General features: G+C 38.8%; 1 protein-coding gene across 1 annotated transcript in view; it reads left to right on the top strand.

Annotated features, from left to right (window-relative positions):
* The window catches only part of Dnaaf5 (Dynein axonemal assembly factor 5), a 66,728-nt gene that overhangs the window by 18,041 nt on the left and 32,580 nt on the right, over positions 1 to 16,107 (top strand). The window contains exon 2 of the mRNA XM_076208254.1: positions 7,385 to 7,565. Within this exon, the coding sequence (XP_076064369.1) occupies positions 7,385 to 7,565 (181 nt within the window). The remainder of the gene's footprint in view (positions 1 to 7,384; positions 7,566 to 16,107) is intronic.

The raw sequence follows: 16,107 nt of genomic DNA, 5'->3' as shown, positions 1-16,107 counted from the left end.
CATCTATCAAGAGAAATACATTCTTCTGCTGCAGTGGCTTCACTTTGGCAAATGTTTCCCTCATCACCTGATCCATGTCAATAGATGAAGTGATGTACTGCAGCTTGTGTTTCCTTGGCAGCACCAAAAAGTCTCTGAGCTGTTCATAACTACACTTTGGGTATAATTCAAGAGCAAAACAATAATCATTCATGAAAAACTGTTTCTGTGATAAAAGTTCCAACTGACATGTCAAAAATACCAGCTTCTTCTCATTCTTGGTGTTTACACAGGCTGACGTGTGGGTTTGAAGAAGAGTAACAATAATCTCGATCTTTTTGTCAAACGGGATGTCATAGTTAATTGCCAAGCGCACAACCTAGGCAAACTGACCATATGACCTCAAACCATTGTTGGGATGAAGTGTCTTACCCAGTGGTACACTAATGCCCTTCTTGAATGCATGGCAGATCAGTGGGCTACACAACGTGGGCGTGTTTTCGACAATCACAGTCTGCACTCACTGAAATTTTCTGTCATGAACGGACACACTAATCTTTCTTCCGATCTTGAAATAATTAAGTTCTTGTACTGCTTCTGTAGGTCATGTTCAGGCCTAAAAGCATCAAATGAAGTAATCGTATCATTCTGAAGAAAATGCCTCAGTTGCTTGTCTTCGGCCTTTGCCGGGCAAGGTACAGGTTTTGAAGATGGCAGACATGAAGCAGGCACATTGAAGACACTGGGGGGAATCTCAGGTCGCGTAGAACCACCAGGCAATTTGATAGAAGGCGTGTTGGGACCCCAGTGTTTCTCACAAATGAAAAATCAGTCAGAATCAAAAACAAATTTCTTAAGCCACGTCCACACGGTCGAGCACTGTCCGCCGGGCACGAGGGCTTTGCTCGACAACGGGCAATTTCATCGGGCAAACCATCAAACTGTCCGTTCCCGGCGCCATTTGCGGGCAGTGGATGGAGGGCTGACATCGCTGCCAAACGCATGAGGTGAGGTACGAGCAAAGTTAGCAAACCCGCTCAGTACAGACCGAAGTTACCTTACTACCATGTCCGCACCTAGTACTAGTGTGTACTGGTCTCGACAAGACGTGCTATTGGTGCTATGCTTTTCCTCATATTTGTCTCTTGTCTTTGTATATATGGTTCCACTTTCGAAAGGAGAAAAGAAAAGCTGCTTATGTTCATTCTCGTGTAACTGCAAAACAATTGTTCATTTTCATCCTGCAATTCACGTAGGATTGTCACTGAGCTTCCCATTAAATCACGTCTTTGTAATCACTCCCGGCATCAGGCATGTCTCCGTGATTTCTTGTTTTTCTTTTTAATGCAGGCAGCAATTATAATGCTGTAAAGTGCTACCTTCTTTCCAAGTATGGCGGGAACCATGGTTATCGTACCGCACTGAATCACTCCCTCCCAACCTCTGCTTGCAGCCAACTAACCTCCAACCACCATCGTCAGCCGTGTGGACACTTTGCGGGCAGAGTCTGCGGACTTTGCCCGGTAAGGGCAAAGTCTGCCAGGCATAGCTCGACCGTGTGGACGCGGCATTACATGGTGGCAGCACATCAATCCACTTTTTCTGTCTTTCATAACGGTCTTTTGGCAGTGGAAACACTCGGCACCTGTTATCCTTGTTATAATTACTGTTGCAGTTCACAACACCACACTTATTCGGCATTTTGAATACACAAAATCAGCAAGAACATATGTAAACAAATACAATCCACTTCTAAATGCAGCCACGTGGGAAAGACGGAGTAACACAACCTTAACACCTCCATTGCTAGTAGCACACTGGACCAGTGTTGCCACTCTGGAAAATGAAAAAACCTAGACAGCTTGCCAAAAACTACTACATTGAACAAAAAACTACTAAGTTCGAATTATATTACACAACATACACATGAAAACATTTTGAAGTTAGAAAGCTGCATACATCAAACTAATTACCACTGCCTGTAATGGTGCAATAATCCAAACTTTCACAACCAATCACTGGTTAGTCATGTAGACAACTATGAGCTAAACTCGTCCCTTGTATGCAGGCAAGACTGTTGTTGCATTGCTCTTTACGATTCTGCACTTACAAACTAATAATTCGGATAATACAAACCTCAACCATCATGCAACCATCTATATACGAATGTAACCAATCAATCGCGCAAACATGCTATAAGCAAATAACAAGGGCGCCAATGTGACTGACAATTTCTATGGAGTTTGTATGATGATTTAGATTCAATTCATAGTAACTGCACGTGTGAATGTGTTATAGCTAATTTTCAAAACCTCTCAATGACAAATCATGCTTTCATGGAATAATTTGAGAAGTATTAGACAGAAATGATGCAGAAAAATAACATTTTGCGAAAACAGATACAAACTTCGACGCGAGCGCGACAGCCTGCTATATTTTGTGCTTTGTAGGATGGTTGCGTGATTAGTAGGCAGGGTTGCCAATTTAGCACTTTTGGTACCAGATCTGGCACTGTTTTTCTGTGTTTGGCTCAAACTTTTTCAATCTAGCATCTGGCTCCAATAATTTGGCTCCGTAATGCAAAATTAAACGTTTTTATTAGGATCTTCAAAATATACTAGATTCTTGATATCCATGACGAAAAACCACTAGACTACTAGATTGAGGCAAAAAATAATAGATCTAGTGGGAAAACACTAGGAGTGGCAACCCTGCACTGGACTGGCCTTCGCTAGTGGACCCAGGGATCTGGGTGCGCACGTCCTGTGTAATAATAGTCCTTGATATATATATATATATATATATATATATATATATATATATATATATATATATATATATATATATATATATATATATATATGGGGGAAAAGAATACTGCCACCAAGTATTTCCACTTGGATCGTAAGAGGCGAGAAAAAAGGGACGGGGATTGGGACTAGGCATCCTTCTCCTTGTAGCCCCACAGGGGACATTCCTAAACGAAAAAGTAAAGGTATAAGAGGGTCTGGGAGTTTTCCGACCAGCACCCTAAGGTTTGGGTCTTTTAATGTGCGTGGATGTGGTACAGATGAGAGTAAAAGGGAAGAGATAGGTAGTATGTTTGTGAGAAGAAAGATGGATGTGTTGGCTTTGAGTGAAACTAAGTTGAAAGGCTTTTTCCCCCTTACAAGGGAGGTAGCCAAAAAGAAAAAGGCATAAAATCATTCCCACCCATTCCATCCCTAAATACACTCCACACCCCTTCCACCCTCCCTCTTATCTTAGCACCTCCTGGATGACGGGTCATCCCTGCACCTTGTCCACTGCCCTGGGTCAGAAGCAGTGTCGCAAGACACAGCACATCCACAGCGAGGCCGCTTCATTAAATCGGCAACCCCCCCTCTCCGTCCCCCCATGCATAAAAGGAGAAGACGGGGAGAAATCCCTTCAGGTTGCGTCAAATTTTGCTCACACATACTACCTCATCCCCCATCCCCCTGCCCATTCCACCTCATACATCACAACATCATCCGTATACAACCATTCTCCATTCACCCCTGTCTTCTGTCCTCTCCCGTCCTTCCTCAACAGACATTCCCCTCTTCCCCAAAGCCCCCCTTCACCCCCTTCACAAACAATATATTAAATACAAAATTTGGCTTTAGAAGTGGAAGATCGTGTACCACAAACCTAATATGCTTTGATGTAGTTCAAGAAAGAGATGGTTGGGCAAACTGCGCCTTCCTGGATTTGCAAAAGGCTTTTGATAAGGTACCACATAAAAAATTAATAGACAAAATTGAAAAAATAGGAGGAATTCAAGGCAGTTTGTTGGAATGGATAAAGGACTTTTTAAATGGAAGAAAGATGAGAGTGGTTCTTAGAGAGAAAAACTCGAAATGGGAAGAAGTAAAAAGTGGCATCCCCCAAGGCTCTGTTCTGGCTCCCTTAATGTTTGCCATATACATAAATGATATGGACAAAAGAGTGAAATGTTATATGAACTTCTTTGCCGACGATGCTAAATTGTTCAGGAGAGTGATAACAGAAGAAGATAACAAATTGTTACAAGAGGATTTACATAGAGTATGGGAGTGGAGTCAGAAACATGAAATGAATTTCAACATCAAGAAATGTAGCATAATGGAGTTCGGTAAAGGCAAAAATAAAGTCTCAGGAAACTATATGATTGGAGATAAAGAAGTCAAAAAAGTGAAATCAGAGAGAGAATTGGGAGTAATCGTCTCAAGTGGCTTTACTCCTGACAAACATGTAAACAAGATATTTGGAGAGACTTACAATTTGTTAAGATCTATGAAAGTGGCCTTCGACTACATGGATGAAGAGATGGTTAAGAAACTAATTGTTGCATAAATAAGACCGAAACTAGAATATGCTGCATCATTGTGGGCACCTAGCATAAAGAAAAACATAAAAAAATTAGAAAGAATCCAGAGAGCGGCGACCAAGATGGCACCTACACTATCAAATTTAATATATGAACAAAGATTGGAGAAATTACAACTGATAACACTAGAACAGAGAAGGGAGAGAGGTGATTTGTTGACCATCTTTAGAATTATCAAAGGAATGGAAGTTCTTGATAGGGATAACCTATTAAAATGGGACAAAAGAGAAACAAGAGGACATGCAAAGAAACTAAAGACAGTTATAGAAGAGACCTGAAAAAGAACAGCTTCCCACACAGAGTGATTGACGTCTGGAACAAATTGAACAGTGAAACAGTTAATGCCAGAAATATACACGAATTCAAAAGCAAACTAGATGTAGAGAGATACAAAAACGGGTCATAACGAGCATAGCTCCAGGCCCGTAAAATACAACTAGGTAAATATATATATATATATATATATATATATATATATTTATATATATATGTATATATACAGTCGAACCTCGAAAGCTCGGACTAATTGGGGGGAAGGGCATTACGGTCATGCCAAAAGTCCGGTCATTGAAAATGTCGCCCTAACACCTGTAGATTTTCGTAGCGGTATACGTATAGGTAATGAATTATATGGCATAGAAACACATAAGAATAATACTCTAACACTGTAATAATAACAATACTGTAATAATAATACTATAATACTAATAATTCTGTAATAATAACTGTAATACAGGCATGTAAATGTACTGTACATACAGTGTACTGTACTATATTTTTTATTACATACTGTAAATATCGGAAGGTATGCACACGGGACAGTGGTGGCGGCCAGGGTTGCCGCGTTTTCTACACTGCCGTGTAGAATGGGAGTGTTGCCATACCGGGGCATACATTTTTCTCGGGCGTGTGCAGACTTTCATAGCAAGATATATACTTGTCAAACTTTGACAAAATGTTGGTTCTAGTTTTTTTATTCTTAAATGTATATAAGGCCCCCATGCCCTAACATATTCAGTAAGATATATTTTTTCTTTAATATTATTATCGCTAAAAGAAAACTGAAACTTATCTCTTGGGGTATAATATTTTATAAGTAACACAATTACCAATAAAAGTCATATTTTGATGTACCATTTATTATTTGATAACTAGTTCTATGATTTTTAAACAAAAGTTTGAGTTTTTGAATGTTTTTAACAGCCAGCTGATATGTAGAAAAAATTCCTCATGTCCTTGTGCAGTTGCCACATGCCGCTATTTTACTACGTTTTGGTACAAAATTCTACGAAACGGCAGCCCTGGTGCTAAAAGAAAGCTGAAACTTTAGCGTAGAATTTTTTTCTACACCGTAAAAACGTATCTTTTGGGGTATAATATTTTATAAGTAACACAATTACCAATAAAAGTCATATTTTGATGTACCATTTATTATTTGATGACTAGTTCTATGATTTTTAAACAAAAGATTGAGTTTTTGAATGTTTTTAACAGCCCGCTATGTAGAAAAAATTTCCTCATGTCCTTGTGCAGTTGTCACATGCCGCTATTTTACTACGTTTTGATACAAAATTCTACGAAATGGCAGCCCTGGTGGCGGCTTGACTGGGCCGGGTTTGAGTACACGTGTACGGCCATCGCTGCCACCTACCGGACAAATAGGAAACTTTGCTTGAAAAGTCCGCCCTTTGTTCATTTCGACCGGTCATACGAGGGTCCGGGCATTCGGGGTCCGGGCTTTCGAGGTTCGACTGTATATATATATATGTATATATATATATATTTATATATATATATTTACATATATACATATATTTACCCATATATACAGTACTTGTCAAAAGTTTGCTACCACACCCTTCCATCCCACTCCCCTACCAAGATATGAAAAAAAAAAACATCAATGAAAATGTGTTTATTTACTTTGACTAATACCTGATTGGGCCACCCTTATTCTTGATGGTGGCAGCTGGTATTTTGTTCCAAGATTCCTGGATAGCTGCCTCCAGCCGTGGAATGGAGCTGATGTCCTTGCCTTGTAAATCTTTCTTAACAATAGCCCAGAGGTTTTCAATAGGATTATTGTCTGGGCTATTGCCAGGCCAATCTTCAATAAAGGGTACCTGACAATCCCGCAGCCACTGGACAACAGGCCTAGCCATGTGAGATGTTGCAACATCCTGTTGAAAGACCCTGGCCTGACACAGCTCAAAACACGCTGGCAAATGGTCATTCAACAGTTCGGATTTGGCATAATGAGCCCTAAAATCATGTATGAGCACCCACCACTCATCAAATAAAGGGGACCTCATGGAGTGGAGCGTCACAAATAACCTTGCACCTGGAGTGCTCACAGCACACTGAGGGTTTGCTGCAGGATCTGGCATGTCCTTGAGGCATCCCATAATAGATGTATGTGGTCGCAAAGATCTTGAAAAACATGGTAGACCCCCAAAAACACCATTCTTTTTTTGTCAAAAATTTGCAACCACTCGGGGCAGTGGTTGCAAACTTTTGATGAGTACTGTATATATACATACATATATATATATATATATATATATATATATATATATATATAAATATATATATATATATATATATATATATTTATTTCATTTTTTTATTATCTTTTTTCCCCCCATATCTGACCTAGTTGTGGACCAAAAGGTTTTGTGTCATCATGCTCGTCCTTTGTAATTCTTTGAGATACCAGGGGCAATGGATTGATTGATCTATGGAAGTGTTCAGAGACTGATGCCAGCCACTGTGTTGGTTTGGGTTTCCAGTCACAGAAATGTGATCAAATAATTACTAAAGTTATTATTGTACTCTTACCATTGCCATCACTCTCACTAACCCATAACCACCACTTTCACTGCCATTAAGTGTTGCTGTCAATAACAAAATCATTGTTTCCTCCACAGGAACTATTACCATTGTAACTATCACTATTATGTATTTCTATAGTAGTATTGTATTTTTTTTAATTTTCTTTTACATGGTAACTTTCAGGAGACATTGCACTTTATGGTGAAGATAAAGGACTGGAGGAAATAAGTGGGCCATTGACTCAGTGCTTTCTAGATTTACCACAAGTTCGATTAGCAGTCGTATCTGTTGGTGGCATCCTGGCATTAAAGTTGCCAGATCGCTACTCCTATTGGCACCGTATTCTTCCTCTGATTCTTACTGGGTAAGCTCAGATATGTTTTTCTTTGTTTCTGTTTTGTAGTAGCTACAATTACAAATGAGGATTAAGTTACATTATTAAGAAATTGTTTGACATTGCTCACCTAAAACAACCCTACTAAGTATTTCAGCGGCTTTGACCCATCGTTTTTCGCTCATATTTCCGAAATAACCATTCACATCAGTATGATATATTAGCACAGCCTAATTCACACCCTGCCCTAATTTTTGACGTTATAGTGCATTCACAAGTGTATTTAATTACGGCGTTTACTCTTGATATTAAGTGTGTCGTAGCCGACACCCGTGAAGTAAATCGAACAGGTGAAGTCGTGACGTCATCACAAACTACCTCGTGTATCCCAAATTCACTTGTTCGATTTACTTCACGGGTGTCGGTTACGACACACTTAATATCAAGAGTAAACACCGTAATTAAATACACTTGTGAATGCAATATAACGTCAAAAATTATGGCAGGGTGTGAACTAGGCTGTGCTAATATACCATGCTGATGTGAATTATTATTTCGGAAATATGAGCGAAAAACGATGGGTCAAAGCCGCTGAAATACTTAGTCAATCAAAGAAATATCCAAAAGTTAAACTGAGTAGCAACTTCTATCTATGGACAAACACTAAAATCCTAAAGAGAGGGTTAATGAGTAGCAAGTACTGACTTTGGGCAGTAGAAAGAAACAATAATCACAGTTGTCAAATCCCTCACAAAAACCACCATTGACTATGCCTCTGCAGCATGGTTCCCAACAATAAAAACAACAAAGACATCTACAAACAGCACAAAACAAGGTATTAAAAGTTATAACAGGATACATTAAAACCATCCCAGTAGAACATTTTCATGCAGAAAGCAAAATCTTCCCCATAAAAATGAGACATACATATACCACAAGGCCTATTACTTCTTATGAGTGTGTGTGTATTGGGGGGAGGTGACCTAGTTAAGACATGCACTCACCCTTCACCCATCCCATGCCTATCTACCACTCATTTGTTTCCCCTTCTATTGTAGCTTCATGTGGATGAAGGGTCATCCCAATCTCCTGTTCACTGCTTGGGTCAGAAGCAGTGCAGCAAGAAACAGTACTTCTTGAGTAGGGCCCAATAGCCAAATCTGGTTTACCCCTACCACTTCATTATATAGTAACCTCTCCCTCATCCACTCTAAGAATTTACAAAGCTGACAAGAAATCCATTCAGACTGCATTATCTCTCACCATCTACTTTCTCTGTTTAACAGACATTCCCCTTGTATCCAAGGCCCCCTTCACCTCATCAATCCTTCATATTCTTGGTCTTCCCCTTGAATTCACTCCATTCACTTCTACCTTCCACACTCTTGTTTTGTTTGTCTTTCTTCACTCATTCTTTCTATATGCCTAAACCAACCCAGGATTCTTTGATCAACCTTATCATCCAGCTCTCCTACCCTCACTCCTCCTCCACTCTCTGTCTCACCTCTTCATTTCTCACTCCATCCATCCTCATGAAATAATGGAGCAACAGGTCAAGGAAAATACCAAGGAAACGATGGTCCAAGTAATTAAAGAGAAAGGCAACTTAGTTAGGGACACAGTAGATAAAAAAGATGCATTGTAATCTATGGCATTAAAGAGAAGCATGATGTACCTAGATATCAGAGGGAAAAGGAGGAGAAAGAGATCGCTAAGGAAATTCTGAAAGAATTACAAGCGGAAGGACAAGGCTTGCATAGGGAAATCAAGGAGACCTATAGGATAGGTAGATACTCTAAAGAAATACAATACAGGCCACTGAAAGTAAAGCTTAGATCTCAAACAATTGCAGAGGAAGTACTATCCAGAACAATGAAATTAGCAAATAGTGCACATTACAAAAATATATGGATAAAAAAAGAAATGAGTGTGGAAGAAAAAGAAAAAGAACTTATAGTCAGCGCAAGGAGAAATGACCGATAAGGCGGGGCTAGGAGATTTCCCGGTGTTGCCACATGTGGGCATCCATGGCGAGAACGTGCATGTGGATGCAATGTTTTCTGAATGCAGTGTGAGGGGGGGCGGGGCCAGAGATTAGATGTAGCGGCAACGTCGCTCTCTCATGCACATATGCCATATCTAGACTTAAAGAAACGAAATCTTTGTATAGAAAACATTGCTTTGATTTTTACCTCAGTGGTGGTGTGTGACAAAAATTATAATATAACCATATGAGGCAACATTATAAAATTATAAAATAAAATTATAAAATAATTATATGTGGCACCACAGGGGAACTCCCAGTGCTCCGCCCTAACGGTCAGATCTCAGTGCAACGGGTATAGTAACAAAGCAAATGAAAAAACAAAAAGAGAACTGAAACTGAAAAAAAAAAAAAAAAAATTGGAGAGTGGTGGACCTGAGGCTGAGAAAATGGTATACAGACGCTCCTCAACTTGCGTTTTAGTTACGTTCCGAACGGCCGAACGTAACGTTCCAATAATGTATGACCGTTCAAAGTGTACTATACATCCATAAAATCTATTACCGTATCTTATAAAACACCCCTAAATCATTAATTATAAACATAACATTGTAAAATAATAACATTAATTTCAAATAAATTAAATTCAAGCAACATAAAGTGAGATGGTGGAGGAGGAGGAGGAGGCAAGGCACGTTCAGTCTGTCGTTTGTGCCATGTAAACAATGGACGCAGCATCATGCGTAAGTATCATTTGAACGTTTTGTACTACGGAGAGCGCGCTAAATTAAAAAATTCACTCAAAAGTTTTTTCTTTTATAAAAACTTTTTTACAGTCAGATCAAACGTAAAATCGAAAACACGTAAAACGAATGAACGTAAGTAGAGGAGCATCTGTATAAGGAAAAAGGAAACAAAGAAGACAGAAAAAGATGAGAAGAAAGGAAATTAGAAATAGCTTATACAGTAATCCCTCCCATATCTGGATCAATTGAGCCACGGCCGTGACGGATACACGAATTTTTTTTTTTTTGAGCCATTATTATAAAAGAAAACGAAGGTTAAAATACAAAAAAAAAATTTATTGTGCCCAATACACTTGTTTTATTGTAAATAAATGTATAAACACACGTGTACATTAATGTGTATATAAAAAAACCCACACACACAGTACTGTACTACATGATTACATCATGGTGTGGGCAGTGGTGGCAGTGGTGGTGACGGAGTTGACTGAGGTGTTGCTGGAGGAGAGCGAGTTGGTGGTGGTGGTGAGTTGTCACAAGTCGATGGTGGTGGTGGTGGTGATGATGACTCGTGACGAGTCAATGGCCCTGGGTGTGGTGAGTCCTCATGAGTTGATTTTGGTGGTGGTGGTGGTGATGACGAGTCGTGATGAGTCGATGGCCCTGGGCATGGTGCGTCCTCACGAGATGATGTTGTTACCCTGAAGAAGGTGTCCAGCTTGGTCTGCCTCATCGGCCACTTGCTGTGTTTTCTGATCAGCATTTCTCGAATCATCCGTAATGATGAGGTGTAGCTGCGCATTTCTTCGTCAGCAGCAGGATGCTCAATAAAATCCAGGAGCACTTCAAGGCTTGCCCTGGCCTCAGAAAACTTAGGCCTTGCCTCAAGAACAACCTCATCATTATCATCATCATCACTATCAGAGTGAGGCTCGTCTGGGTGCATCACCTCTTCAGCAATTTCTTCTTCGGTTTGTACATGCATCCCAGGGTCTCCTTCGTCACACTCTAGCCAGTCTTGCACGTCCTCTTCTGTGGCCGCTTCACCTGCTTGTATTGATGGTGAAAGTTGCTTGCCTCGAACCCGTCAAAGTCGACCACCGTCTCACCCGCATGCAGCAGGCGATTCCAATCACTAGCTAGAGTCGACACAGAGATCTCTTTCCAGGCTGCGTTGATGTGCAACACTGACAGAAGATTGTACCGTTTCAGGTTTGCCAGTGTGAGTTCCCCCACATTCCTGTCCTCATCCACAACAACTGTCACCTCTTCAAGGAATTTATGTCGATGTTATGTATTGGCTTTTCCATATGTGCCAATTAGTTTCCCTGTTCTTCATTGTCACACGGAAGGGTTGAAGGAAACATAGGCTTCCGGCACTGTGTGTATTTTACACTCTGTTTACATTATGGCGCTCCGGGAAGCGCGCGAATTCAACATTTAACAAAACAGAAACAGAAGGCGCATATCCCATTAACCTAAACATTTCTTTAATGTGAATACACTACATATTCCTCCCCTCTTATTTTTGATGGATTTACACAAAATAAAATGTTACATGGTTTCTATTAACCTTTTACTAGGTTTCACTGACCTATTTGACCTCCTCAATAGAGGCTCAGTAGGAACATAAGGTTCATTAACAGATTTGTCAATGTTATGATTAGGAAGTACTTCAGTGGCACCTGCAGGTTGCAAAATGGTATCACTGCCAACACAGTCATTTACAGTTTCCTTGTTTCCAACATTACTGCTAATAGTTGGTTTAATAAGTGAATTTTCAACTTGATAATTAAACAGAGAAGATGCAGAAACTGGTGATTTTCCATTTTCAATAGTATTATACCTAGCTTTCAATTGATCACAATGTCTACGCCAAATTAAATCTCCACTTTCGGTTAACACTTTTACAACATAGTTTCTGACACCTGTAACCTCAATAATAATGCCTGGTAACCAAGGTTCACCTCTAGAATAGTTTTTTGCAAAAACTGCTTGCCCAACTTCAAATCTGCTTTCTACACAATCAAGAGCATTCTTCTTGTTAACTAGCACACTCTCTTCCTCCTTTGTTTTAGTCGTTTTACATATGTCCAGAGGAGATTTAAATTTTCTGTGAAACATCATTTCTGCAGGGCTTTCTTTTGTACCTGAATGAATGGTTCTCCTATTGTTATACAGAAACCTACTAACTCTTGTGTTAATTGATCCACTGTGATATTTTAGCATTCCCTGTTTAAAACTTTTAACAAATCTCTCTGCTAATCCATTAGATGCTGGGTTCAAAGGAGCTGGATTGATCAGTTTTATTCCATTCCTTTCATAAAACTCTTTGATATCAGCAGAAACAAAATAAGCAGCATTATCCGAAACAATGACATCAGGAATACCAAAATTAGCAAAGCTTTTTCTTAACAATTCCATAGTATTAGCACTTGTCATGCTTGAAGTATATTGAACATCAATAAACTTAGAATAAGAATCTACTAAGATCAAAAAATACTTATTTTCTATTGGTCCACAATAATCAATGTGAATCCTACTCCAAGGCTTACTAGCAAAATTCCACATCAATTTGCTAGAAGAAACTTGATTATTTCTAACACTACATTCATTACAACTCTTTGCAAGCTCTTCAATATCATCAGAAAGCCTGGGCCACCAAATGTTTTCTCTGGCTTCAGCTTTCATTGCCACAATTCCATTATGACTGGAATGCAGTAGCTCTAACACTTTAGCTCTTAAGGCAGATGGAGCAATAACTCTATTTTTAAATAGAACAACACCCTTAAGAATTGATAAATAATTTTTAACATGAGAATATTCTCTACATACATCCGAGTTGTTAGTCCATCCAAATTTTACCTGAGAAATTAATTTACTCAGTACAGGGTCTGCTTTTGTCATTTTCTGTACAGCTTCAAAAGAAAAGTTAAAAGCATTGAAATTTTCTATAAGTTTCACATATTCTGGTGGTGTACCTGAATTGATTCAATCATTAATAGGTAACCTACTCAAAGCATCAGCAACCACATTGGTTTTACCACTTTTATGAACAAGATCATAGATATATTGTGACAACAGAACAGACCACCGGATTAATCTTGCATTTGAATTGATTGGAATTGCTTTGTTTTTTCCAAATAATCCAAGCAGTGGTTTATGATCCGTTCTCAACTCAAAATTCCTACCTAATAGATAGTATTGAAACTTTGTGACACCAAACACTAATGCTAGCCCTTCCCGGTCCGTCTGTGAGTAATTTTTCTCAGCAGAAGTAAGTTTTTTACTAGCAAATGCAATAGGTTTTTCAACATTATTTTCAACCTGTATCAATACACACCCTACACCTACTGGAGAAGCATCACATTCTAGAATCAATTTTGACTTTCCTGTAAAGCATGATAAGACATTAGATTTACATAAAGCTTCTTTAATGACATCATAAGCTACTTGGCACTGGTTTGACCATACAAACTTGACATTGTTTTTTGTTAAATCATAGAGTGGTGACAAAATTTCGGAAAACTTAGGGATAAATCTACTATAGTAGGTGACTAATCCAAGAAATGACTGTAGCTCATGCAAGTTTTCTGGTACAGGAGCATCCTGAATAGCTTTAACCTTATTTGGTGATGGAGATAAGCCTTCTCCAGAAATTACATAACCAAGGAAATCAATGACATTTTCCCAGATTCAACTTGACATTAGCTTCAGCCAATTTATTCAAAACAAGCTTAACTTTATCACTTTGGTCTTCTCTCGACTTGGCGCATATAAGGATGTCATCTAAATAAACAATTAAACCATCAATATCACTTAATAACTGTGATATGTACCTTTGAAAAATTCCCGGCGCTGATGCCAGTCCAAAAGGTATTCTTTTGTATTTAAACAATCCCCTTTCAGTTGAGATAACAAGGTATTTTTGGTCTCCTTCAGACACCTTCATTTGCAAATATGCATTACACAAGTCAAGCTTACAGAACACCTTATTATCTCCAACTGTAGCCAACATTTCATCAAGCTTAGGTAGTGGGTATTTCTCAATATTAATTTGACCATTCAAATGCTTAAAATCAGCACAAATTCTCATTTTTCCTGAATCTTTCAAGACGGGTACAATGGGTGAAGCCCAATCACTATAATCTACAGGTTCTATGACTTTATTTTCTACAAGCTCCTGTATGGCAATATCAACTAACTCTGTGTGCTAAGGGCACTAGCCTTGCTTTGATGAATTTAGGAGTAGCATCTTTTTTCACATATATTCTAGCTTCAACTCCTTTAATAGGTAAATTGTCATTTACTTTATAACTATCCAAAAGTTGTTTAGGATTATCAGAAACATCCATGTCATTTACTGAATTCACTTTCAAAGCTTCATCTAAACCAGTTATCTTTATGCCTACTTTGTTCATCAAATCTCTTCCACATAAATCATTACAGTGTGAATCAGTAACAAAAAATACATGATTTGTACTATAGTTATTAAACCTTACTACAAGATCAACTTGACCTTTTACCTTTATTTGATGACCTCCATAAGCAGTCAATTCTTTGGAAGATGGAGTCATTTTAAAATTTAGTACTTTTATCCAATTTTCACCTATCAGTGAAACACATGAACCAGGATATATCTCTAAAGGTATAGATTTATCATTTAATACAAAATTGTACATTTCTGGTTTAACAGATTTTAGACAATTACAAGAAACTTTCAGCAACATGCTTTTATCAACAACATTATTAGCACTACACTGGTGTTCTTCATGCTCTGGTTCCTGTTCAGAAACTGATTTGACGTTTTTATTCTTAAAACTTTTAGAGCTATTTTGCTTGTATGCATCCTTTTGCTTAAATCTAATTTTTTTTTCTAAATGACCCTGTCGACCACAATAGTGGCATTCCGAGTCTTTAAACCTACAAGCAAAACTTGGATGTGGGAAACCACAATGCTTACACTTTGACACAGTCTTGTTATGCACTTTTTGTACTGTACCAGATGAACTGTGATTACCTGTCTCTCCTTCCCCCATACGAGCTTTTTCAAGCAACAGAATGCGTTCTAGGAGTGTTGAAGATGTTAATGCTTCTAGTTTCAGGTCTTCGGCAAGTAGATATTTGAAATAGGGTTCATGGTCCACAGCCATAAACAGCTGGTCTCTCAGCCTGGCATCAAACATGGTGCCGAAGTTGCAATCCTTTGCCAGTCTCTTCAAGTCTGCATAGAGCTCTTTCACAGTTTCTTTTTCAACTTTACGTCGTTGTTGGAATGAACACAAACTTCGGTGATAGGATGGCTTTGTAATGAAATGTTTTTTCATTAATTCTATCAGCTCATCATATGTCTTCGTAGTTGGCATATCTGGTGCTGTTAAATTTGCTAAAATTCCAAACATTTTGGTGCCTATGGACACAAATAACTGATTCTTCTTCTTGCCAGCATCAGTTATATCCTGTGTGGCTACATGGGCTTCAAACAAAGCCAAGTAGACATCAAAAGGGAGTTCTTCAGGGTTAAACGGCCCAATCTTGTTTGAAGATGCCATCTTTCACCCTGGTCTAGCTTCGTGGCTAGAAAACTATCAGACACTTTAGGAAATTGTAACCCTTTCTCCTCTCATGTAGGAGAAAACAAGTGATGTCCGGTGCTGTGTAACAGGAAGCCATATAAGCAAAGGCACCTACACCCTGTGTGGTCACCTCTAGCGTAGCTTACCCCGGCGTTATGACGCGCGTAGCTGAAGAAAGTTTTCCTGCATATAGACCGTTCATCACTGTTTCTGGCCTAAACCACCAGAAAAAACACTTTGATCCTCGTCGCCATTGTTGTGTATTG

Source organism: Oratosquilla oratoria, chromosome 2 (genome assembly GCF_046742065.1).
Source record: "Oratosquilla oratoria isolate Oo_2021 chromosome 2, ASM4674206v1, whole genome shotgun sequence".
Lineage (NCBI taxonomy): Eukaryota > Metazoa > Arthropoda > Malacostraca > Stomatopoda > Squillidae > Oratosquilla > Oratosquilla oratoria.
The sequence above is the reverse complement of the archived record's forward strand: the minus strand, read 5'-3'. Positions and strand labels throughout refer to the sequence as shown.